Source organism: Mixophyes fleayi, chromosome 1, assembly GCF_038048845.1.
Source record: "Mixophyes fleayi isolate aMixFle1 chromosome 1, aMixFle1.hap1, whole genome shotgun sequence".
NCBI lineage: Eukaryota > Metazoa > Chordata > Amphibia > Anura > Limnodynastidae > Mixophyes > Mixophyes fleayi.
Genome location: NC_134402.1, coordinates 432,172,935 through 432,199,687, shown reverse-complemented (window position 1 = coordinate 432,199,687; position 26,753 = coordinate 432,172,935). Strand labels below are relative to the sequence as shown.

The following is a 26,753-nucleotide window of genomic DNA, read 5'->3' as shown; positions in this document are numbered from 1 at the left end:
CACAGGATGTGGATGTATAAGCCAGGCGGGCTTCCCACTGGCATTGGGACAATGCCAGTGACCCCACATGGCAAACGTGGCATGGGGCGGCAAACAGCACTTACTGTCAGTGTGGTGTCTTTTGTATTGATGGATTACGTTCCCATATCCGTTTATATGATGTTACTAGTGTTAGACTATGAAAGTATAACTTGTTAGCCGTGTTTGATAGGGTAAACATTCTCTGGAATATCACACAGGTAATTGTGTGTGACCAGGTTATATAGGGAGTTATACATATCATTTTATGCTGCTGGAAGTGGATCATAACGTGGATTTAACCTGGTTCTACACAGAGAAGGGGTATTAATATGCCAGAGCTCATACTGGGTCCATGATTGGGCTCTGATGGTTGCAAACTCGTCATTCACCTGTTGTTTCTTTACATATCTGCTCTGCATATTAAAGCCACCAATTGTTTTAGAGTAAACATCATTCTCTTGTGCATACATTCACACCCCTACACAAATTAGCACGTGTCCCATGTAAATCTTTCACTTCTGCTTTGAGATGGAGGGGGGCTGATGCTGGACCTAGGTGGTGACATTAGCAGGCACAAGACTTAGATGATCAGTACATTGATGTGCTCCTTAGCAGCAGGTGGATGGAAAGTTCAAGAGTATTTAGTCATTTTTATTAAAACTGTTGATGGGGCCTCTTCATTGTCATTACATTGCTGAAGATGTTTGTCAAATATTTGTGTTTACGATCGTTGTCTTACGGTTTTGTTTTTCTTTTCCCCTCCCAGTGTGTAGGAGATGGGAAGTAATGACAGCTGGCACCTCCATTAAAATACCTGCATAGATTGCACCATCCTCCAGCTTCAGGATGAATGGGGATATGCCTCATGTTCCCATTACGACTCTAGCGGGAATTGCTAGTCTCACAGACTGTAAGTATTTGTGCGATTTACCACTTTTCCAATGCTATCCGGGAATGTAAATGCTTTATATCTGATATTGAGGGGAACGTGTCCAGCTCTGATCTAGATAGATATTAAAGTGACACTATCAACAATATATTAATATCTATATATAATATAGTGTTTACATGTAATATAAATAATTTTCTTGACCATAAATGTTTAGCCCATATGCCTAATGTTATCTCCTGCTTCTTCAGTTCTCTCTCTGTTGGGAAACGCAGCTTTCATTAAATATCCCAGCTCTAATGTTGTAGATCCAATTCCTTTATTTTGCTTCCGTTCATTGGTTTCTCCAGAACACTCACATTTAAGTGTTTATACTGGATGGGAGGAGACTGTTTTATACATTTGAATAATATATTCGCGGTTCTGAGACACGTGTGTGTGTGTTTGTGTTAAATGTACTGATTCCTTTTCCACAAATTAGTTGCTTGGCAACCTCTGTGTACAATGTGACTTAAGCAGTTTGATAAAATACTACACACCTAAACAAATTGCTAAATTTGCCTCAACTGGTACATAATGGTGGTCACTTTGACATCCCTTCGGTGTTCCGCTGCTGCTGTTCTCCGGGTCTCTTACATTTAAACGTTCAAAGGACTTAATGTCTCACCAAATGTATTGTGAACCCAAAATAGTGATTTCCTGTACAAGTGTGTAATGTTTATATTTTTCCCTGAGTACAGTATTGTTTTGTGAGTGATGCTTTCTTTTCTTCATCCCTGTACATGCTAGTGCGCTCTTCTTGTGCTTCCTGTTTGCTCCAGGGATGCACTGGGCTTACATTATTATTATCTATAAAGCACACCTAGAATCTGCAGCACAGTACAGCAGGATAGGAGAATTAACTGGGGGGAGGTGAATATTAATTTTCACTTAGGGAGGATTATAGTTTGGTTTCCCAAAGCAAACTCTATATTTTACACTAACATAACTGAGAGGCCACTCAGGACAAATGGAAACATTACTTGATTTTAAACAGAGTATAAAGGGGGAGAGCACGTACTCGTGTCTGAGCAGAGGGTAAATACAAGCATGTGTTTTCTGCCCACTTACGTTATATCATGTGGTCTGAGGACATTGATCTGTACATGGTCAATTGTTTCATCTCTGCAAAGCAAGCAATATTGCAAAACCTACTTATTAATGGCACTCCCACTCTATTTTTGTAGTATTTTCTTATCTGTGTAATTGGAATATTAAGAGTAATTAAGGTCCAGTAGTTTTCTGCCATCTATAGAGGTGTTATGTTCGCTTGCCTTATGTGTATTTTACATTATTGCCTTTTCCCTTAGTCATGTGACGTAATTTCTCACAATTAACGACTGGGATCTGAAAGTGACAGAGCAGGTAACAGGTTAGACAATGGACTAGTATGTGCGTTCCTAGTAAGCATATCTTGTTTGAGGTTAGTGTCTCATTTAAATATGAGGTAGAATGTCGTCCTCTATTCAGGGAACTGAATGCTTTTATAATAAAGTGAAATTACAATTTATTTATTTTTTCTTTCCTGTTTTTGCCATTTTGTAGCGCTTAATGGTTTCTGTGTAAGACGGATGAGGAAACCTTTTAATGAGTTTCCAGGAGCGCTGTGTTTCAGTGCTTAGAGATTGGTGATGTGAAACATGCAGTTTTCCCATAGGAAAAGAGGTCCTATTTGGCTATTTTACGATTGCTTGCTAGTGCTCACTGTAAGTTCCTGAAGACCATGATCACAGTACAGCTATGGAGCTTTGTCATTTATACGGCCTCGTGATGAGTATTCTCAAAATAAAAAATCACTTAATTAATGAGTTAGTTTGCAAGGCAGAAATGTTTTATCATCAATTTCTCTATATTTCAGGACTTTAAGAACAGGCCAGAAGTAATTTGTGATATAATTTTTTTCTCGTGTTCAGATGTTTTAAATATTTTTATTTTTTAAATTGACCCCCGGGACATTTTTGTGACAATAAGAAGGTTCAGAAGTGTTTAGTTCTTTAGTTTTATTTCTGACATCCATGGTAGAAAAGGACATATATAAATATATATCCAATAAAGTGTGATGGTTCTCTGTGTCTTTACACCATTTTGCTTTCTATTTCATGTTCTCCAATGTATTGCAACTCGTTTGAAAAAAAAATAAATAATGTTATAGAGTTGTTTTTGGTTAATTTTACAGTAAATACATTAAATGTAGGAAGGATACATGTATAAATGGAGACTTGCTCTGCTGTAAGGCAGACACACATGTAACGCTTCAGAGTTCACGGATTGCACATGGGACAAAGAAGGGTCTAATCGTCAATCTCTAATGCTCTTTTGTCTTCAGAGGCAATGTAGGAAGCTGTGGTACCTCTACCCTAGCAGCCTCCCTAAATTTACATGACCTCTCACAGTTGAGAGAGTTTGTGGTAAACTTCTATTTGTTTTGTACGCAAGATATTCAGTGTTTGCATTGGGGCAATGCTCCAAATGTATTACTGATACATGATCTTATCATTCAGCAGAGTGTTAGGTTTCCCCCTATGATACGACCAACTGTTTGAAGCTACAGTACCAGCTGGTAAAGATTTTACAGAGCTGCTGCCGCCTTCATTCAGGGTCCTGGAGACTGCACCAGTTTACTGTGACCAATATCACAATTGAGAGAGTTGTGAGAATTCTGAAGAAACGTCTCTTTGGTGTAAACCAGTCATTGGACAGTACCGTGAGATGTATCCACAGATGGTGGGTTATGTTTACCGCTAAGGTATAGACCGCTGTTTGTAGCCGCACTACCACAGAGTGAAAGATTTTATCAAGGTGCCATCACTCTGACAGCCGCAGCTGAAAACTGCAAATTAAGAGACACGTGGAAACGGGAATTAACTTCTTTTCCTCTCAACTGATTTCACTCCTTGTGTCCTAACCATATAAATTTCAAGGAGGCAGCACTTCACGCCTAACATGCGGTACATGGCCTGTGGATCTGTCTGTGCATGACTCTCGGACACTGTCCTGTATGAGGGCCATAAGAAGGCATTCCGTGCTCTCATGCTGGATCGGGCTGCTATAATCATCATCATCTATTTATATAGTGACACTAATTCCGCAGCGCTGTACAGAGAACTCGCTCGCATCAGCCCTGCCCCATTGGAGCTTACAGTCTAAATTATCTAATACAGACAGAGAGAGACTAGGGTCAATTTGATAGCAGCCAATTCACCTACTAGTATGTTTTTTAGATTGTGGGAGGAAACCGGAGCACCCAGAGGAAACCCACGCAAACACGGGGAGAACATACAAACTCCCCACAGATAAGGCCATGGTCGGGAATCGAACTCATGACCCCAGTGCTGTAAGGCAGAAGTGCTAACTACTAAGCCACCATGCCTATAGTGTGGTGAGGGTACCGGTTCTTTTGGGCTGGCAGCACACTTGACCCTACCGGTTGGTCTTTCTTGGGTGGTACGTAAAGAGGGATCCCCAACCCAGGTTCGTTGAGCGCCTCCCGGTTGTCCACGCATACCTTTTGGTAGTGAAGGTCCTAACTCTCCTGAGGATGGTTTTGGGACATCTCACCGTCTGTGTCTCCATATTAATGGAGGGAATTTTGTACTTACTGTTAGATCTCCTCCTTCTCTGAGGATGTAGGGGGGATACCGCCGACCCATCAGGAATGCGCGTCTCCTTTTTACTCTTGTTTGCTTGTATCTCTGCTGAGCAATTTGTAGGGAGGAGGAGCAGGAGCCTTGTTATTCCTGGAACCCTGCCCCTTATTGGTAAACCTAAAGGATACTGTAGTGGGGCACAGATTGGTGCAGGAAGGGACGTAACAGTATGTACAAGAATCCTACTTTTAGTTTTGGGAAGTAGGGCAGCGCCATCCAATCAGTAATATGTCTTATAGACAAAATCTTGTGTTTCAATAACTTTTTGCATATCTCAGGTAAGGTCCCTAATCTGGATTGCTGTGTTGGACCAATTTTGTTAATTGTGTAGACATTATGTCCATTTGTAGAGATGACACAAGGAACCTATTGTAATATGGACTATAAACCTAGCCGTGTGTGTGTGTGTGTGTGTGTGTGTGTACCGGACGCTTTTTGTATATTACAGAACACGTCGATTTTTTTCCCATAGTAGCTATAGCCTGTGTTTCTTATGCTGGCTGACGTTTAACCATTTATTAATTTATTTTGCACAGTATTGAACCAGCTGCCTCTTCCATCCCCTTTACCTGCTACAACTACAAAGAGCCTCCTCTTTAATGGACGGATAGCAGAAGAGGTGAACTGCCTTCTGGCATGCAGGGATGAACCTCTGGTGTCACAGCTTGTCCATAGCCTCAATCAAGTGTCAACAGATCACATGTATGTATATGAATGCCATAACTATTCCGCTCCTTAAGCAACGCTGAAATGTCTGTTTTTTTGGGATTTGTAGTCCCTTTTGGTAAAAGTTATTTGAATAAATATCCTGCTATGTTGGACTGCATAAGGTGCAAGCACTAATAACCCTGGAGCCTGCCTGTGGGGGGTGGGGGGGTGTTAACATTTTCTGAGTAGTTTCTTACTGTTCTCTCCACCTTTTCATTATTGAAGGTGTTCTCAAGCTTACACTATGAAGGTGTATTGGTTATCTTTGTTCCACCGTTGTGCACACAATTGATTTTACAAGTAGCCACTCGGTCAAGAAGCCACAAAAAAATGTGTATTTTGCTGGACTGAAGCGCTTGATGCTAGTGCCTCTTTCTAATGAGGATATGAGCACATAGTGAAGCTACATTAACTTTCCTGCTTTAGGACTAGTTGTGTAGATATCACTACTGGCTGCTACTTGATATAGATATATGGCCAAGACTTAGAACACTGTAACAATTTATCTTTATTACAAAACTGTAAGGATTGTCAACATAAACGTTTATGTTGTGCTCCTAACACGCATCGCCACTCATCTTGCGAGGCCTCTTCCTTACAGCAGACAGTCAAGTGGGACTGAGATGGCAAAGTTAATTTAAAGCACTGTCATTAAATGTTCTAATCATATCTTCACTAAAAGGAATACACACAAAAAAACCCAAACTAAAAACATTTGTTTTATAAATAAACCTTATTCTTTCTGCTATGTCAGAAATATGCCTCTGAAAGGGACATTTCTTACATGTAAAAAGACATATTACACAGTAATAAGATCTCCATTCATACACGTTTCTGTGATGTGCATTTTCTACCGATTATTCATTTTACTTCTGCTGGCTGCAAGTTGCCACAATTGTATATTAGCCAGCACTGTGCTGGATATATGAAGATGAAAGTGTTTACCTGCCGTGCATATGAAGTGTAAGCCCGTAATGCAAGTTAAAATAGACTGTTTACGGCACTCGTTGGCAGTAAGGCAGTTTATTGGCCAGTCTGTGACTAATGCCTGCGTGACATGGTTGTTGCTAACCTAGACTAATTAGGAGTTACATTCACAGACCTCACTCTGGTGGTGTGTAGTATCTAGCAATCATGGTCTCTGATGCTGAGCCTATTATCCCTGAAAGTCCCTTTTGGTGGGGGCCCTCAGTCTGGGCAGAGAGTGCAGAATTATAACAGATACCCACCATCCTGTTGAACTCGCACACAGAACATGTGAGTAGATATGTATTTAATTGCTTTGGAGACAGTTTTTTGATTGTAGGTTTTCGTTTTTTTTTTTTCTTTTATACAACTTGGTTCTTTGTTGAACTAGTCTGAACAATTGAATCAACTTTGGAGCTATGTATTCAGCAAGCACTGTACAGATATATTTCTATTTATTTTGATGACGTAAAGTGTTTTGTAAATGACTGTTATATTCCCTTACCCACTACCAGAGAACTGAAGGATAACCTGGGAAGCGATGATCCTGAAGGAGACATACCAGTCCTGCTGCAGGCCACACTGGCCAGGAATCCCAACGTTTTCAGGGAAAAGAGTATGCAGAACAGATACGCGGTGCAGAGTGGTAAGAAGCGCAGGGATTTGGATGAGTCTTATCTGATTTGTATCCAGGACTTGCTGGGATCATTATCAGATTAAGCTTTCTGGTATTTTAAGATCTGTACTTCTGCTAACCTGATGAATTGTACATATGTGGTTACCTTTTATTTTGGGTATTTAAACTTTCACTCGGGATAGTTTCTGCCCATTCAGTGACTTGTAAATTGTTTGCTCCCATGTATAACTGGCCTTTATCCTCATCTGTATTTCTATAGTATTGTATCTGATTGAGAAAAGAAGATATTTGAATTTGACTATTAAAACTAATTTTTTAAGAATGGACATTCTTATTGTGTCCAACCATCACATTCAGGTGGACTTACAAGTACAAATTGTCATCTAAGTCAATAACAAAGAGGAGAAAGCAGATATGTTAGTTGTGCTGGAACCGTGAATCTATCCGCAACCTGCAGGCCTTACCTGCAAGTCTATGTAAACTGATTCTTCTGGCTGCTAAATGATTATTTCATCACAGATTGCACCTTCACTTGCACAGGAAGTTTAAAATAACAATAATAATAAAAAAAAAAGTGCCATCATTTATTATAAGGTGTCCCTAAGATAACTAAATATAACCTGGGTGGGTGATACTTGGTCTTATCAAGATGCACAACAGAGAAGAAGATAAAATCTATTTAAATAGGTTGGGGGGGGGTTGTGTATGTGTGTATGTGTGTGTGTGTGTGTGTGTGTGTGTGTGTGTGTGTGTATATGTAATATATATATATATATATATATATATATATATAATGAGACACACACAATATTTTCTTTTGCAGCTTAACTAATGTTCCATTTCTTTATCATTCCTATGTGCTTGGATCAGTTATTTTTAGATGCCGGTTTTCAACCTTATAGGATTACATTTGAACTCCTTGTAATCTTCTGTTATGTTTTCTCCTCAGGGATGATGATGCCTCAGTATAAGCTTCCCCAGAATTCCATGCATGGCAGCCCAGCATCTTCCAATTACCAACCAACCACTATCTCTCATAGCCCTTCCAGGTAACGCACGGCTGGGTACTTCTATTTATGGCTTCATAAGATGGTGCCGCTCGGATGACCGGTAGAGAAGCGGTGCTGGCTTTATAGTAAGATTAGAGAGCCCGTCATAGTGTTCTATAGTTATTTCCAGAATAGAGTTGAACTTAGTGAAATGAAGCAGTTATGGTTGAGATAAACATTAAATCCTAGAAGTGTCTAGAGGAACACATGGTCCAGTGATCTTTCTATGGGGTCCACTGAAGAGGGACAAAGGAGTCTCCGTTTGGGGGGGTGTTGGGTTAAGGGAGAGCGAGTTTTCCATGAAATAATAAATGTGCTTTGAATACATACAATGATGATGGGGTTTGAGCCCATGTTTAACCATCTTTATTTTTCTTTCAGTCGATTTGTGCCACCTCAGACCAGTTCAACAAATCGGTTTATTGGCCAGCAAAACAGTCCCGTTCCCAGTCCCTATGCTCCTCAAAGCCCTGTAGGATATATGCCATACCCCCACCCCGGAAGCTACTCGCAACGTCAACCATTGCAACAAAGTAATTGAGAGAATAGCATGGAGTGATTCTGCCTGTGATCAGAGATTTTGATTGATTTGTATTTGACAAACGTTGTACCTATAAGCTAGGTTTAGGTATCAGTCTTTGTACCTGATCTATTATGTCCTTTTACAGCTTCTGTTTCCAGTCCGATTTTGGCAGGTGGTCTGAGGAACCTGCATGAAAACAAAGTCTCCAGTCAGCTGTCGGGCAACTCTGCCAATCATCACACAGACAATTCCAGACACAGCACCAGTGAGGACTATCTGCAGATGGTACATAGGCTGGGCAGTGAGGTATGACCACGACTAACTAATGTGGGAAGATCTGCTTTATATGGTATACTACCACTGCTCAATTACCCCAAATATAATCTTTAGTATCCTCCGATATTATGTTGGGTAGCTAAGTAAAAGCCATAAGCACTCTAAGGGGTAAATGTATCAAGCTTAGAGTTTCTGGCGAGTCTGAAAAGTGGAGATGTTGCCTATAGCAACCAATCAGATTCTAATTATCATTTTATAGAATGTACTAAATAAATAACTAGAATCTGGTTGTTATAGGGAACATCTTCACTTTTCAAACTTGATGGAAACTGTTCACTGCTGCTAATGGTAAACTGTCTATTATACCAAACATTGGTCTGTCTGCAAATATTTTGTATCATGTTAATTTAAAGGGACCGGTCACACTTTTTTTCCCCCTTAAATTCTATAAATATTCCTGCTCCTGCCAACCTAGACTACTCCCACTGGGCCCCAACTTTCAAATTCTATCTAGTGCTAGTTTAAACCTCTTCACCTAAACACGAGTGACGAGTTTCCTACAGCACCCATCTTGTTGGTTAGAGCAGTCTTAATTAAACAGTTTCCTATTGCACGGGAAAGGTAGAGATCACATTAGGGCACCAAAGGTCTGCTGGTTGTAAGGTGCTGTGTAAATATGGAAGGAAATTGTTTCACTGTGCAGCATATTTTTGGCTTTTACATTTGTGGTTTTCAGAGATTATTATTTATTTTTAAAGAGAATTGTTTTTTGGTTTGTTTATAGGACAGCGATTCTTCAATAAGGAATGCCGCCTCTTTCTCCCTACAATCCCCTCAGTCAGTGTGTTCTCCTGCGGGAAGCGACGGGACCCCAAAAGGTAAACGTGTGCTGGATCTGTCAAGTTTCCGGGTACACAGAAGATATGTAGGACATTTTTTTAAAGCTACATACACAATCTATTGTTCAATTGGTCTAGTCACGGTTATCAATGTGTTTTACATAACCATATGACGATACGTCAGAAATGATTTCAGTTCTGATATATTTTCTTTTTCTTGTCCGTAGTCTCAAGACAGTTAATGCTTCAGTCGCAGCCTCCTCCTTACGCCTCCCCGCGGGATGGTCCTCCGGATATTCTGCTGGACTCGCCTGACCGAAAGCTCAAAAGACAAAAAAAGTTAAAGCTGAGCAAAGACGAGAAGGAGGCGAGCGAGAAATCGGCTATGTATGACATCATCAGCTCCCCTTCTAAGGACTCTACCAAACTCACATTAAGACTGTCGCGCGTGAGATCGTCTGAAATGGACCAGCAAGGAGACATCCTTTCCAGCATGGAGAACAGCAACGTCTCAGAAGGGGACTCCTCTTTTAACGTGCAGTACTCTGGGCAAACGTCAAAACCGCCAGTCACTCCGCAGGACCTAAATCGCCCTTTGAATTCCGCTGCTTGTTTCCAAGAGCAGACTGAATTCCTGCAAGTACAACAAGTGCCCGTCCTACAGCCCAACACGTCTGCAACCGCTAAACCGTCTCAACCTCCCGTGGCTCCGTCACAAACCCAACAAACAGGAAACATAACGCCATATGACGAAGTGGAACTGGACGCTCTGGCAGAGATAGAGCGGATAGAACGCGAGTCTGCCATCGAGAGGGAGCGGTTTTCTAAAGAAGTTCAGGATAAAGGTAACCTTTAATTCATTATTTTTCCCGATCACTTATTGGTTATCGCAAAGATGAAATGCACGTGTGTGTGGATCACACTAGACAGTTGGTTGACGCGTATACAGGTCTGGATTTGGTATAACGTCTTAAAGCTACAATCCCACTGGCATGAAAATTATTTAGTTAACTTGTTAAGCAGATGTAAGATTTGAAATAAAAAAAAATTATTCTCCCAAATGACTTTATATATATATATATATATATATATATATATATATATATATATATATATATATATATATATATATATATATATATATATATATATATATATATATACATTTTTAAGTGATTTTAACTGGTGTTGCGTTTATTTTAGCTAAGTTTTTTTTTTTTTTTTGACGCAGTTTGAGTTCAACACAGTTGAAAACTTCTGTTCCGCTCATGGGAGGGCATTGTTAGCACATTGACATGTGGTTAAGAAGAGTCTGTTTATGCCTTTGGCCTGTACAAGATAACGGCTTCCTGTTTTGTTACAGGCAAACGTTTAAAACACACAGGCTGGACGCACTTTTGTAAACGCGTTCATAAGCGCAGTGCAGCTTTGCTTGCATTTTAACATGCGTTATAAATGTATTGCAAATGCCAGTGTCTACGTACTCTATATTAGTTTTCTTTGTGAGGGTATAAGGACAATTCACGCGATCTAGTAAAATGTATTTATTGGTAGAGTAATGGCGGTTTTCTGTAGATATAGATATGTTCTGTAAAGCTTCATATTTCATATCCACTGGTGTTTTCGTGTGTGTGTGTGTGTGTGTGTGAATTTTTTATTTTTTTTCAAACCCATCCCCCCCTACAAAAAAAACCAAAACTGGAGTGTAAGCATGACCTGCTTATATGCCTTGTACTAGATGTAAAAATGCCTGAAATTAATGCCGTTGTGAGTTTGGGGTAAATACATAGTTCTGCCTTCCTTCTGTGCCGTTAATCTAAATTAATAACGTCAGTTTTGGCTTTTGCTTTTTTTTTTTTTTTTTTTGCAGTCTTGTCATATGAAACAATTTAATATCGTAGGGCAACAAAATCCCAGAAAAGGCAGGGCGTTAGTAAAAGTCACAGCAGGGTATGTGCACACCAATACGTTTAGTGTGAAGGTGGAAAACCTCACTATGTTTGTATTGGGAATTGTGACAGATTAGCGACCGTTAATATTTAAACATTCTCTTCTAATATCTTTTGCACATTAAGCGTATGACTCCTACTGCGCAGTGTCAATGGTACAGACTTATGGCAGTAAATGTTTTCTGGTGGCTCAAGTTTGTACATTAATAACTGACATTGTGTACATTAGCTTAGGTTTGGACAACATTTCTTAAACATCAGTCAATTTTGTAGTAAAAATATGTGCAAGCTGAGGAAAACCCAGCAAAACAATTAGGGATAGGGCTCTACACTGTAACACGTGTTACTTAACAATTGTCATCATATAATACCCTAAAATTACATAATATACAGCCAAAATGACCAATAAGGTCATACTAGCAGTGTGCCCTAACAACCGCAGGGAGGGTGTACAGAAGAGGATATATTTTACTGTTTTTTAACTTGGTGAAAGTGAAATCCTCTCAGAAATTACATAAAGTTATCATTTATAATTATCTAATATATATAAGCCTAACGGCGTGTGTTAGTGTGTGGAAAAAACTATTTTCTCAGAAAGGGCTCATCCAATTGACCTGAAATTTGGTATACTGACATTATTTGACGAAAAAATTATAATAGTCAAGTCAGTTAACTTCCATCATCCCCCCTTCCCCCGTGGGAGGGGGATAGTAAAGGCTAAATTTACCAGTTGAGGGCTCAAACTCTTGACCGTGTGGGCATTTATTTACCAGAGCCTGTGTTTGGTCATGGACAATTGTATGTCGCATTTTCACGAGTATGGAGAAGCAGTGATGTGAAAGTGCAGGTTATGAATACTGCCCTCCAAGGAAGACTGATTGAGCACAGCGATAAGGTGTTTAGCAGAAACGTTGTGTATCGAGAGGTTTTAGAACAGTAAGACGATGGAGATTAAGTATGTGGCGATGAAGATGAAGGATGAGGTGATTGAGAAGAATGATGAGGTGGTGACATGTGGACAAAACCACGTTAAAAAAGGGCGCTTGCGTCGGGAAGTAACGCTCTTCCCCTGAGGAGGCCTGGCCTAGCCCTAAATGCATGACAAGAACCTTTTTAACACCTTAAGTAGCTTGATTTGACTAGAATGCATGAGTATCATGCACGGGTTAACTTGTTTACAAATATGATTCCAGTAGCTGCCTAGCCGAGCACTGCATTGTGTGTACTATATATCAACAACTTTAGCAAAGTCTGGTTTATCTGATTATTTTATCTCTAATATTAACAATAGCCAGATAAAGATATCTTCACTTTGCTGTAACTTTCTCAGTTTCACGTTGGTTTCCTTTTAATCACCCGTACTGATGATAATGACAGGTGTTACCAGCAGAGGATACCAAGTGCCTCTTAGTATGTCTGCAGTTGTCCGTACAGTGTGACTGACTGAGCCATTAGATGCCGCTGGGCGTATTAATATATTGATCTAGTTTTGGACTGTTAATAAAGCTGAAGTCAATAGGGAACTGTGCTCCTGCCACTTGCTGACATATATTGTCCCAATCAGACAGTCTTATTTTGTATAGATCTCTTTCAAGGCATAAATGATTCCTATGCTAAATTTCACCAAACGTTTGTGAAAATGAGCCTTCTCACTTAACAATAACCCAGTCCATGAACTCTAAATTAAATAAATGTTCTCCTATGAATAAATGTTTATTGCTGGCCTTTGGTACAATCGGGTACACTTGTTCATGGCAGTTTAAAAATGTTAATTGGCAGTATTGAGTTTTGAAGGAATCCTGTTGCTCTATTAGAGTGTGTTCCACCTTCTGGTAACCTTAACTTACGCCCTTGTAAAAGTTTAAGTATATTGCCTTTTCTACCTAGTTTACTTCCTGGGTTTTCAGTCATTTCTTTATCAGAGATGTGTATTTATTTTCCCTTTTAGTGCAGTATAGTTATACTCCATACATACATACATATAAACAGTTACCGGATGACTGTACAAAACAAAACAGAAAGTGATATGAAAGTGAAACTCCCTTTAAATAGTATATAGAATATAATAGCCTTGTGACCCTTCTAGGTATAGGTGAGTCTGGAAATCTCTAAAGTTCTTGTTAATTAACAATGTTATACACACAGTGCTTAATTACCAATAACACTGAACAAGTGACCTTTAACCTAATGCCTAGATTTCACATCCATATTGAGGATCCAGTAATCTGCTGCGATCACTTAGCTGTTTCCACATGAACTTGAAACTGAATACTAATATCCTGTTTCTATCCATTCCTAGATAAGCCCTTAAAGAAGCGGAAGCAAGATTCCTACCCGTTAGAAGCTGGAGGTGCTACTGGAGGAAACAGACCAGCTTCCCAGGAGTCGGGCGCTGCCGGTAATGGATCTCGGCCAGCAGCATTAATGGTTAGCATTGATCTTCAGCGTGCCGGCAGAGGGGACTCTCAGGCATCTGTAACTCAGGACTCGGACGTAGTAAGGAAACCCGAAGAGGCAAAACATTGTAATGATGGATTTGTTTCTGCAACTCCAGAGGACCCTATTGGTGGTGTTAAAAATGTCCCTGAAAATCATCCAGGGACACCGAGGAAGAAGTCCGAGTCGGAAGCTGAGAACCTGGAGAACTCCATCAAGAGCGCGCCTGCTAACAAGCCGTCTGAAAGCACGCAGGAGTCGCCGCTGAAAGAAAGCAAGCCGTGTGACATAAAGGCCGAGCCTCCCGAGAACATCGAGGAGGCTATGGTTTGTGGAGACAGCAAAAGCGAGGCAAAGCCTGAAATATGTGAGCAGAGCTGCGAGGACAACAAGACGGAGAGTAAAACGGGAGTATTTTTAACGGAGGAGGTAAAGACCGAGGCGCACCTTGGCGATGCCGCAAAAGATTCCAAACCCTGCGACAACCAAGAGGAGGTTAAACTAAATGAAACCGTCAACGACTCTAATAAAGAGGAAAATAAACAGGAGCAGAAACAGAGGCCTAGTACCCCAAAGCAGCGTAGTGAAGGAAAGTCGGACACTCCTAAACAAAAACCAGAGGGAAGGACAGAGACCCCGAAACAAAAGAGCGATGGTAAACCAGATCTGGTTAGACAAAAAAGTGAGGGCAAATCTGAACAACCTAAACAGATAGGAGATGGAAGGCCTGATACAACTAAGCAGCGGACTGATGGCCGTACTGATAATCCTAAACAAAAAACTGATGGGCGCCCAGAGACACCCAAGCATAAAAACGAAGGTAGGCCAGAAACACCTAAGCAAAAGAACGATGGCCGGCCTGAAACACCAAGGCAAAAAAGTGAGGGTCGACCAGAAGGTCCCAGACAGAAGAGTAGTGATGACCGACCTGTAATGACTAGGCAAAAAAGCGATGGGCGACCAGAAACCCCAAAACACAGACATGATAACCGAAGAGACTCCATCAGACTCTCGTCTGACAAGAGACCGGATTCCTCCAAACATAAAACGGATTCTAGGTGCGAGTCCCCTAGAGCCAAGTCTGAAAGTCGATCAGATGGGACAAAGCAGAGAGTAGATGGAAGGCCAGGTCATGAGTCTTCACGACGAGATCCTGAGAATCCAAAACACAAGCCAGAGGACAAGGGTGATGCTGAGCGACACAAGGGAGATACGACACGGGTTAGGAGGCCAGAATCTTTGAGGTCTTTTAACAAGAACGACTCTGATTCAAAACCTGGAAATAAATCGGATCCTTCTAAAATGGATAAATCTGAACGAAAGCATCGGCATGATTCCGATGACTCAAGGGACAAGCTTTCTTCTGGAGAACAGAAATTAAGGCCCGGAAGCCCTCGGATTAAATCTGACAGTAAACCGGACCCCAGTAAATCTAAAACGGAAAAACCTACATTAAAATCACCCACTGGTAAAGATGAAAAAAGGACTGACGGTAACAAGAGTAAGGTGGATGGGAATAAGGCACATGGTGACAACAAGGCAGGATTCCCCAGTTATTTGTTGGGAGGCAGTCAGGGTGCTTTCAAAAACTTTGTCATTCCAAAGCTCAAGCGGGATAAGGATGGCAACGTCACCCAGGAGCCTAAACGTTTGGAATTAAAAGGGGAGCAGAGAGACCAGGCTGATAAAGTGGGTTTTGTGGAAGATCTAAATAAAGGTGCTAAGCCTGTAGTGGTTCTTCAAAAGCTGTCTTTGGATGAAGTACAAAAATTGATTAAGGAGAGAGAGGACAAATCCAAGGGGTCCTTGAAGTCTAATAAAAACAAGCCATCTAAATCCAGCAAAGGTATTGTATTATATTTACCATTCTATTTTCAGTTTGTTGGCCTCATTGTAATTGTTTCATGTGAAGTGCGCTTCTGTCTTGAACTTTTAGCTTTTAATACGTTTGTGGGGCCTACTGAGAAAAATGTAAGTTGAATTCACTGATGAGTTGCTTCTTCAAGACCCCCTGTTACACCCCTAATGATATAGGTGGGATTCTGCAACTTAAACCGTCAAAGTTGGATTGTGCTTTCAGAGCTGGGAACACTGTGTGTTTAAGAAAGAATCTGATTGGTAGCAAGAGCTTTTTTTTTTTCCCACCCGTTACATGTATGAATTTAGTTTTATTGGTTCCTGTTCATGGATTTTCCTGTCCAAAATTGAACATCTTATTGTGTGATCACTTATGACATAAATAAATGGTGATGATAATGATGATGATTAAGGGACAGATTCAATTCCCCGAGGGATTTGTAAGAGAGTCAGCGGAGAAATTACCGTAGTAACGGTGATGATGTACAATCTCGTGTTCTTTACAACAACACAGGGGACTGGATCTGCCCCTTAGTCTTTCTATGTAGGATTTATGGGGGGAGATTCAGTTCCCCATGTTGTTCTTTAGAACTCTAGTGTTGTCTTTGCCGTAGCATCAATATGTGAGGCCATGAGGCTTCTTATTTAAGTAATTTTGTATTGAAGTTGGTTTTGTACTGTGTTGTGTTTATAACCTTTTGAGCGTTGCGTCGGTTAGAAATGAAAGTAGTGTGAACTGTCCCTTGTGTGTCACCAACAACCAGCAAACGTCAAATATTATATTACAGACTGATGGAAACCCAGAGCAATTAATTAAAGATTTGATTTCTCTTTCTTAACTGTACCAGAAAATTGACATAATCCAGCAGGTTGAAACCACTATTCCTTTTGTACTAGTTTTCATAAATGTTGCCCCCTGTCCTGAAAATGAAATGTGTGGTTTATTAATGGTTTGGTTTATTCATTGTCTGCTGTGCCACAAAGTGTGCTAGGTGTAAATGATTTTCTCTAGGCTTGTGATCTGTAGATTTTTTTTTTTTAACGTGTGTATGACTAGGTTGAGCACATTTTATTATGGTTCCTCATCTCCTGTTTGTACTTGTGTACTTTCATTGACATCGGCAGGGACAGGGTTGTTTGAATGTTAACAAGAGCACTGACTGTTTCAGGAGATGTGGGCTGAGACCTGTCCATTCCGTGCGATTGTTTTAGTGAGGAGAGGGCTGTGTGTGACAGGTGCCCGTCATGTGAGGAGCGGAGCTGGAGGCCGGACTGAGGGTTAGAGAGTGGATGGAGCAGGTTACAGATGCGGGAAGATTGGAGTCTCACGTGCACCTCTGTGTAAAACACATGAGACATGGACTGTGAGAAGCTTGTCTTGTACATCACTAGATAAGAACTGTACTTTGCCTTTTGCATTTTATATAACTGTAATTTGCAACCAGTAAAAAAAAACTAAATGAAAGTAACACAGGAAAATGACGGCACTGGTGATTACATCATTACACACACCTGGGTTCAAGAGTATTTAGAAAGAACTTCCGTGTATTTATACCTACAGCGTGTTAAGACATAACGTGTGCCCTACTAACAATTAAATGTAAATGAGAAACTACATCCATGTATTTGTTATTTCTCCGTAGGGATGTGCCAGAAAAGCAATTAAACAGCACAGTGCTTTTAATTGCCCTTTTACTAGAGATGAATGTAGTGTCCGTACTAGAATTTTATTGTGCAAACGCCAGCGAGGAGACGACATTTACGTCTTCTGTCAATGTTGAAGCGATTCCGAGCTGCTTGTGAAACAGAAAGAGGAAAGGTCCTTTATATGTGTGGTTGTCCACGGCAACCAATCAGATTCTGTTCTTTTTTTTTTTTTTTTTTTTTTTTTTGTAGTTTAGGAAATGAATGCAGACGATTTTGTCTTTTTGCATCAATTTTCATAAGTCCTGGCAATAATTTGAATTTAAAACTGCCCTCATGTTGGTATATTGTGGTTTGTATCGGCCAATTCAGTGTTGCAGTTTGCATGGGCCTAAAAAACGCAGACACCTAGTTCATATAATCAACATCTCAGGATTGTTATCAGGCATGAAGGAAAATTTGGTCAATAGGTGACCGCTATCGATCTGTGTGCATGACCATTATCTTTCCAACGCACTGCTCCATTGACGCATTGATGCTTTATAGAAATTGACAGCAAATAAGAACCGCTTGGCACATCTAGTCTGCCCATTTCTTAAACTATGGTAAACTCTAACCCTATTTAATCCTTATATTCTTTGTAAGATTATTCTTATGTCTATTCCAAGCATGTTTAAACTGCTCTACTGTATTAGCCTCTATCACCTCTGATGGGAGGCTATTCCACTTATCCACTACCCTTTCTGTGAAGTAGTTATTCCTCAAATCTCCTCTGAACCCACTTCCCCCCAGTGTCAGTGCATGTTCTCATGTTCTAATACTTCTCTTCCTCTGTAGAATGTTTCCCTCCTGCACCTTGTTTATAACCCTTGATTTATTTGAAAGTTTCTATCATGTCCCCCGTTCCCTTCTCTGCTCCAATCTATATATATTAAGATCTTTTAGTCTTTCCGGGTAAGTTTTGTACTATAGACCAAGCACCATTTTAGTTGCCCATCTTTGTACAGTCTCTAATGTCTTTATATCCTTCTGGAGATATGGTCTCCAGAACTGAACACAATATTCTAGATGAGGCTGTACTAATGCCCTATACAGTGGTATTATTACTTCTTTCTTTCTGCTACTGATTCCTCTCTCTATGTAACCAAGCATCTGACTTACCTTCCTCATTGCTATGTTACATTACTTACTTGCCTTTAAGTCACCTGAAATAGTGACTCCTAGATCCCTTCTCTCCTCAGTAGTTTCCATTATAGTGTCGTTAATACTATATTTAGCCTTTGAGTTTTTGAGATCCATTCCTCTATTCTACCTAGATTATCAAGCATTTGTTTTACCCTCCCTGGTGTGTCTACCCTGTTACATATCTGTGTGTCATTAGCAAAAGTCTTACTTTCCCTTCAATACCATTTGCAATGTCACCAATAGATATTAAAGCACTGGTCCAAGTACATATCCTTGGGGTACAACACTGGTAACCTTCCCCTTCTGTGAATGTACTCCACTTACTATAACTCTGTTTTCTATCCTGCAACCAAGATCTTATCCATTCAACCACCTTAGAATCCAAACCCCAGTTTTCGGGTCTGTTTAACAGTCTGCGGTGTGGGACAGTGATAAGTCTTCCTAAAATCTAAATAAGCTACATCTATGACCCCCCCCCCCCCCTCCCCCCCTTGATTTATTACTGTAGTCACCCAGTCAAAATAGTCATTAATATTTGTTTGACACGATCTGCCCAGCTACTTGGCTCGTGCATCAGACGGGCAACAGCTTGTCTGATGTGGCTGCCCCGTGTGTGTGGCAAAATTGAGATTCCCTATCACTAAGCCGGTGTGTCCCTGCATTAAGGTACCAGCGCACACAGTTCGGTTTAATTTTAATTGAAAGACCTTTTAACAAATTACTTCTTTTTTTTTTTTATACGCACAAAGCTATCTGAATATGCTGATCATGAAGAGAGAGCCATTACTTGTGATCATTCTGTCTACACACACAGATTATTTTTACTTATGGGGCTATGGAGACACTTGTAAGATCTCTACGACTACAATAGCACCAAGAGAAAAGATCGCTGTACAGTAGGAGCACCTGTAGTAAATGCTTTTAGAGCTACTGTTCAGTTGTTTGTTTACATTTCTTTAGATTTGATACTATGGGGGGTAATTAATTCCCCTCTTTGTGCCTCTGAAATACTCAGTGGTGATATGATATTGAGGTGCAGGGAGATCCGTGGTGTTGGAGTATCATAGTACCAGATAGTGAGCACAGCCAGAGGTGATGTCCGGGGACTCTTGTCAGTGTATTGGATTCCCTCCCCTATATATGTCTGAATTTATATTATAGGGTATATTTTTCTTTGCCATTTCTTGCATTGTTTAACCCAAGTATATAGAAATGCCTGCAATAAAATTGTAGCGTGTCAGTTACGATACAGTGTAAACACAATACAGTCATCTTGCAATGTAAACATATGCTCATTATAAATATAATCTGTCTACACTTGTAAATCTCCAGAACTGATTTTGAGGTTAGGAACCTGGTGGTACTGAAAGATACCTCTGCATCGCTGTGTACAGCACCATGGGGAGGGGGGAGGGGGGGGGGCATTATCAGGAAGTACATTCCCCAGTGGGGTATTTTGTGTTGGTTTGGACTGTATCTGTCTATGTAAATGCTGAAAAACAGACATCTACAGAAAAAATATATGAAATAGTTTATTTATGTCAACCGTAGTCATTTCCAACATAAATGACTAGGTGTTGATTGACAAAGGTCTATTGGGTGTTGGTGACCGTAAACCTGTGTTGTGGAACCATATAGATGTCCTAGCTGTGGTTTCTTTTCAGCTCTTTTAAGGTTTTGTGTAATGTGACACAATGGAATGGACACAATGGCCAGTGAGTCCCGTTATTACAGAACCTGCAGTGATATCGTGGCTTCCTGCTTCATACTGGTGCCAAATATGTGTTATAAGAACTTTCTCTCATGAGATTTGGTTCACTATATTTGGTTTATTGTGGTGGATCTCAGTTGTGTTGTTCAGAGTTCTAGAGCGATGGGGGATTTGCAGAGACTTTGCATTAGGTCTGTGTACAACAGTGTATAGTGAGGGGTCCTGTATGTATGGCTGTTTGCCGGCGGGAGCCATCTGAAAGACTTGGTGCAGATACTATATTTATACACTGAAGAAGGTGATATGAAAAGATGATTAAAAGTGGCGTTAAACTGAGGTCATCAAAGGTCATTTGGGAGAATGAGCCCATATTGCGTACAGTCAGCAACACCTCGGTGGCGGCTTATAGGGGTCATATCAGGGAAAGTTGTATTACTGTCCCAGCCACGTGATATCGGCATACAGCTCACTATCTTTTCCTGTTCTTTCTGATGTTCGGTGTATGTGGACTGTTTATTAAGCACAGGGATTGAGAATACGTCCGGCTCTGGACAATATGTCAACATGTATAAACTGCGACACTCAGGACAGGATGTCCTTGTTCAAGGTGCAGGAAATGTCTGTAAATAATCTATATATCACTATTACAGGCAATGTGACGATTGTGCGGTAGTCATCTTTATGTTGTACTTTGGCTGTATGTTGTGTTTGGTCAAACAGTCCTTTAAAGGTACTGGTAGCGGTAATTTTCTGGGGACCTCTTATAATGGTGCACTTCTTCCGTGTTGTCCTAGGTACTGATAATCTTAATTTTCAGTGTGTTTTGGGGTGCAGTAGGGGGCAGGGGTGCTTGTGTGACTAAACCACCTGAAAAGCAGAAAATAACTAACCACATGTAGATTTATTTATTAACATTGATTTATGTAGTACCTGCATAGCATCTGTACAGACACAGTAGTTATTCAAGACTAGGGGTAATATTGGCGGACAGGTAAGAGTACCTTGCTTGCAGGCTTACAATCTATAGGACAATGGGAGTCTGAGGGTAAGTGCTACATATTGCACATTGGTCCAGCCAGATTGCAATGTGTGCTTAGTGAGCTGTATGATTCAGTCACACAGCAATGTTGGTTAGGTATAGAAAGAACTTGTGAATCTTGTGTGAGCTTTGTAGAGGGATGGTAATAGGGTAGCCTAGGGAGGCTAACAGAGTGGTTCAGGAATTTAATAAGATTGCCTGAGGCGGGTTTTCTGGTAACACTTTGTAGCAGGCCTGGCCAACCTGTTGCTCTCAAAATGTTTTGAAACTGCAAGCCCCAGCATGCTTTGCCAGTAGATAGCCAGCCAATAGCTGGCAGGGCATGCTGGGACTTGTAGTTTCACAAGACCAGGAGAGCCACAGGTTGGTCTGATTTGTAGGCTAGATTAAAGTCCTGTGCGAGGCAGGGCTTCCCAGAGAGAAAATGGTCCTGATAATCTGAGAGGGGAGCAGGTAATGAGTGAGGAGCAGATTTTGTACAAAGCGGAGTCAGCCACTTGGGATATGTTTTGACACAAGTAAAGAGATGGTGCAGTTTTGTTGATGGCCTTGTATGTTCAAATAAGAATTTTATATTGTATTTGGTAAAATACAGGCAACCAATGTAGCGCCAGACAATGGGAGCAGCAGTACAGGGCTTATGAATTTTTATTTATGAAGTATTTTTTATTTTGTCTACCTTCTTGCAAATCACCATAAAAATGAATAATTAACTTACATTTGTTTCAAACTGTGCCAAAGACTTGTTAATCCCAAAAAATGAATAGAGTTTTTGCTGTAATCAAAACGTTAGCACATTTAAAAAAAAAAAAAAAAATGTTGAATCGTTTTAGTCATCAAAGAGTTAAGCAAAACCAAAACTAATTTTTCTCCGAACGTTGTTTTGATTTGAACAGCGGCCACAAGGTGGCAGCAGAGTCGAAACTCTGGCAGCACGTGGTGAGAATGTCTGGTACTTTTCATTGATAAAAATAAAAACATAACCAGTTTATCCACAAATCGTATAAGCAGAGCTTAAAATAGTACAGCTAGCCCTATGTACAATCAGTTTCAGCACTTAATGATAAGCAAATTCGATCTCCATAATAAGTTGTGCAAGTCCTGTCCTGCAGCTGTAGTATTTGTCTCTGATACGCAATTTAGAATTAACCCTTTCCAAGCTTAGTAAGAAACTTGCAAAATCCGCTGTTATTTTTTGTATTGCCATAAACTTAAATGGGGAAATTTATGATTTCTAATCACTCAAGTATAAATCTGTATTTTCAAACAAAAAAGAGCTTTTTATTCTCTATTATACTCTAACATGCATACTTTTTAGATGTTCCTGGAGAGCGTTACCGCATGATAAAATGCATTAAATTTAATTTATTACACATTTTCCATATTCATATGGAGGATTATATGATTATTTAATATATTTTGCCCCCTGTACACTTTTATTTTTTATACGTGCACATTGTATAAACCGGTCTTGACTTGTACTTACTTTGTTAGGTATGTAATATTCATATTGAATAGTATTTTTGTGCTAGTCTACAGAATCTGGTATTGTATCTATTTATTTTTGCATTTTCCCACCTTTTATTATTTTGTCGTTCACCCTGTTCATTTTATCTTAAAGCTGACCTAATAATTTAAAGTGCTGCTTCGGTGGGTGATACGCTGCCATGACCCAGGTCTCGGGCAAACACCTATTAGCGATATTATTGTATTAATTTCGTCTTCTGACTATTAAGATGCATCAAAGTTACAATTGTTAAAATCAATGATTTAGAGCATAGGAGCACCTTTCTCAGTTTCCTTTCGTCTCTTGTTCAATGTGGTGGAAAAAAGAGGTTGTTTTAAATGTAATCCCAAGCAGGAGTGTATAACAATATATATGGATGAAAGCTCCATCACCTGTAAGTGTTTTATCAATCAGCCCTGTAACTATCCCAGTCTCCTGCTTGTGGTCTGGTAGCTGAAGCCAGTCACATGCGGATCAGTGGAGGAGAGACACCAAAGGTTGACTTGCAGCTTCCGGGTTTGTGATTTATTATCTAGACACAGGTAGGGGCCAGTTGCTAACTGGTTATAATGGAAGTTCCTTAATTAATCTGCTCCACAGGTGCAGTGCTCTGCATCAACGCCTTGTATTTAATTTATATTCCTGTAAGGTATGGATTATTGAGACCTACCATACTGCTTCCCTGGCACAAGGTAAATAGCCAGAGACTCCCACGGAGGCACTATTGCTGCTTTAGGTATCCGCACATAAGAAGTTACTGAAACCATCTCTCGCCCTTGCATGTTTGTTTTCTTGGTAATATTGTATCTATATTATTTTCTCATTTACAAAAATATACTTGTGTAGCCAGGTCCAAATAGTGCCTTCATAGACTGGTGTCAGAGTTGGGGAGGGGGGGTCCCATATAAAATACTGCATGGCCACTGATATAATACACCCAGTGTCCTTTAACTGTTGGGGACAAATGTTTCTATTTAACGTGTTTTTCTTTCTTTGGTGTTTTTGAAACATCGTCATGCAATCATTTTCTTCATTTACTCTGGTTAGTCCCTTTTGGGCAGTGTCACCAATGTAAAGTGAATACATTCATGTTTTTGTCAGATTATCCTGTACTACATTGTGGAGCTGCCAGTATAAAGCAGAGATGAACATTTTGGCTTTAAGTATCCGCTACAACCTTCCAGCTGAATGATTTTACCATCGCTGCCCCAGCTGTATTCATTCACTATTTAGCCCTACCTATCCTTTTACATGTCTACCTTGTATGTCCCTGGTTTTATGTATGCTCAGACTTTGTTTATTATTGATTCATAAGGCACCACAATGTCCCACAGCACTGAACACAAAGTCAGTAAAATGCAGTTACTCCCTATATTCGGACATTTGCATTCTCCTGACTTTTATAGTCTTAGTATTATTATTGATGAATGACAAGTAAAAACGATATTCTATTGGAACTTTGCACCTCTGTGAAATCTGATTTGCTGGACTTTTTGCTCTTGTAGTATAAAGATTGCAGTTTGGGTCCCTGCATTGATTTGTTCCCTTGTGTTTGGCCCATAGTCTGTGTGAAGGTTTCCCTATCGGCTTTTCTTTGAAGGCAGTTGCTTGAATGACAGGTTTGTAGTTTAGATCCCCTCCAGTACTGTAATTTTATATGGGTAAAATAAAAACAAATAACACATATTATGACCTTTATGTTTCATGATGCACTGCTCAGTCTAGTAAATAACTTCACCTTTTACATGGTAATTTAATATTAAATATTTTCATTCTGCATCATCTTATGCATCTGATAAATCTGGCAAAAATAAGTGGGGTTTGATTTGAAAATTAACTTCTGTCTTGTGAACTTTTAATAACTTGCTGTATTGACCACAGTATATGGAACAAGGACAGAGATGACCATCAACGTGGTTTTGTTTGGTTTTTGTCCCAACCCATGATCAGGAAATTGGATGGAGTTTTTAGTAATGCTGAGGATGTTACCTAATGGTATTACTCCATTGTTATGTATATGTTTATACTAAGGAAAGCGTCTGTTCCTATGATCTGTGTATTAGCTGCATCTCTCGGGGAACAGCAAGTATAGAAGACCTAATCTAGGCATCTCTCACACCTGCCCAGCACTAGTAAATGACAAAGTGCTTGTACACCAGTTTAGTAACTTAAAACAAGCAATGATATCATTTACAGCAGGAACATCCAACCTAGAGGACGTAAAGGTTGCAGTGAATCACTTTATTCTGGCCGCTAATGACTCTCTTGCACCTAAAAAGTTTATAATTATCTGCACTCCCTTTTGACAATGTGTAAGTAAAAGCCGCCAACTGGAGCGGAGGACGGACAACTCCCTATTCCTCTAATATATTGAAAACAAATTATAAATGTAAACTCCTAGTGCCTAGGAGTTTATAGTTATAATTTGTTTTCAATGACTTTTGCATCATTGTGCTGCAGGGGCCAAAATGACACTATTCGCAGTGCCCTACCCCCTCCATCCTCACACCCCAGTGCCCTTCCGGGATCTCTGTGAAAAGGCAGCATGTATAACTCCTACTTACCAAGCGTAACTTCTGGCCGCATTCAGATGTGAATGAGCTGAAGTTGTTGTCTTATCGGTCTACATCCTTTTTTTCCAGTTGTATTTTAGATTAAGAGGTTCTTAAATAACATTAGCTTATAGACGTTACTAATAACATTGACAAATATACATTATATGAAAATGTGATGTGACATCCCCTACATACTAATCACCAGTTTGTTCTGCTTACTGTCTCAGGTACAAGGCAAGCAATGGAATATTATGGGTCATGCCCCATTTAGGCTTCATGCACACAGGTGGTTTCAATCCAACCATTGCACTCGTTTTACTTTCAGTAGACAACAGATGTCTGCACACTGGTGACTACTGATCCCAATGAATAGAAGATTAAGCCACTAGCATGGGCTTCTGTACATAATTCAAGACCTACATGGGTGTAAAAAGTTGTCTTTCCCCACTTACATTGTGTGACTTGACGAAATCTTGTGCATGGGCTAAACCAGGCCTGTCCAACCTGCGGCCCTCCAGAAGTTTGTGAAACTACAAGTCCCAGCATGCCCTTCCAGCTATCAACAGGTTGTCTACTGGCAAAGCATGCTGGGGCTTGTAGTTTCACAAACACCTGGAGGGCCGCAGGTTGGACAGGCCTGGGCTAAACCTTTATCCTCATAGAGATCAGTGATCCTTAATGTGCTTGTCTTTTTCTGTCCTGCGTCGACAGCAAAAGAAATAGAAGTCTGTTTGTGTGTGTCTTTCTGTCCTACATCCACAGCAAGAGAAATAGAAGTCTGTGTGTGTTTTTATTTGACAAATAATGCTGCTTTCTGTGGGAATCGGCGAGTGCCATATATTACTGCAGTGACACCAATGCTATCGTTGGAGCTATATAGTTGTTAACACTCTAGAAACCTTGAAAATGTTCTATACTTAATGTCACACGCACATTTTTCTTATAATTCACAGGAAAGTGAAGGCTAGCTAATGTGTACAACTCCTATTTCCTTATAGATTGAAAGCTTGCGGGCAGGACCCTTTTACTGCTTTAATTCCTAGTCTGGTTTGTGCTTGTCCCCAATTGTAAAGCTCTATAGAGTGTGCTGGCTCTATATATAGAAATATTAATAATTATTTAAATGGATTTTCTGCTCAACTCTAAACTGCACTGGTTTACACAGCTGTACAATAAGCTGGAGGAGAGATGATGAGGGTTTTATTGGCGATCAGTGTTATTATTTGTGTCCTAAGACTGCTCAGTGACTATAGATGTAGGCATTAAAGCGTATGGC

General features: G+C 40.1%; 1 protein-coding gene across 4 annotated transcripts in view; it reads left to right on the top strand.

The window, feature by feature from the left end:
* NIPBL (NIPBL cohesin loading factor) overlaps positions 1-26,753 on the top strand; it is a 115,908-nt gene that overhangs the window by 35,001 nt on the left and 54,154 nt on the right. For all 4 annotated transcript variants that reach the window (XM_075184241.1, XM_075184240.1, XM_075184242.1 and 1 more), the window contains exons 2-10: positions 788-931; positions 5,133-5,298; positions 6,786-6,916; positions 7,857-7,956; positions 8,338-8,489; positions 8,625-8,785; positions 9,540-9,633; positions 9,822-10,439; positions 13,843-15,825. In XM_075184241.1, coding sequence (XP_075040342.1) covers positions 868-931; positions 5,133-5,298; positions 6,786-6,916; positions 7,857-7,956; positions 8,338-8,489; positions 8,625-8,785; positions 9,540-9,633; positions 9,822-10,439; positions 13,843-15,825 — 3,469 coding nt within the window. In that variant the 5' untranslated portion in view covers positions 788-867. The remainder of the gene's footprint in view (positions 1-787; positions 932-5,132; positions 5,299-6,785; positions 6,917-7,856; positions 7,957-8,337; positions 8,490-8,624; positions 8,786-9,539; positions 9,634-9,821; positions 10,440-13,842; positions 15,826-26,753) is intronic.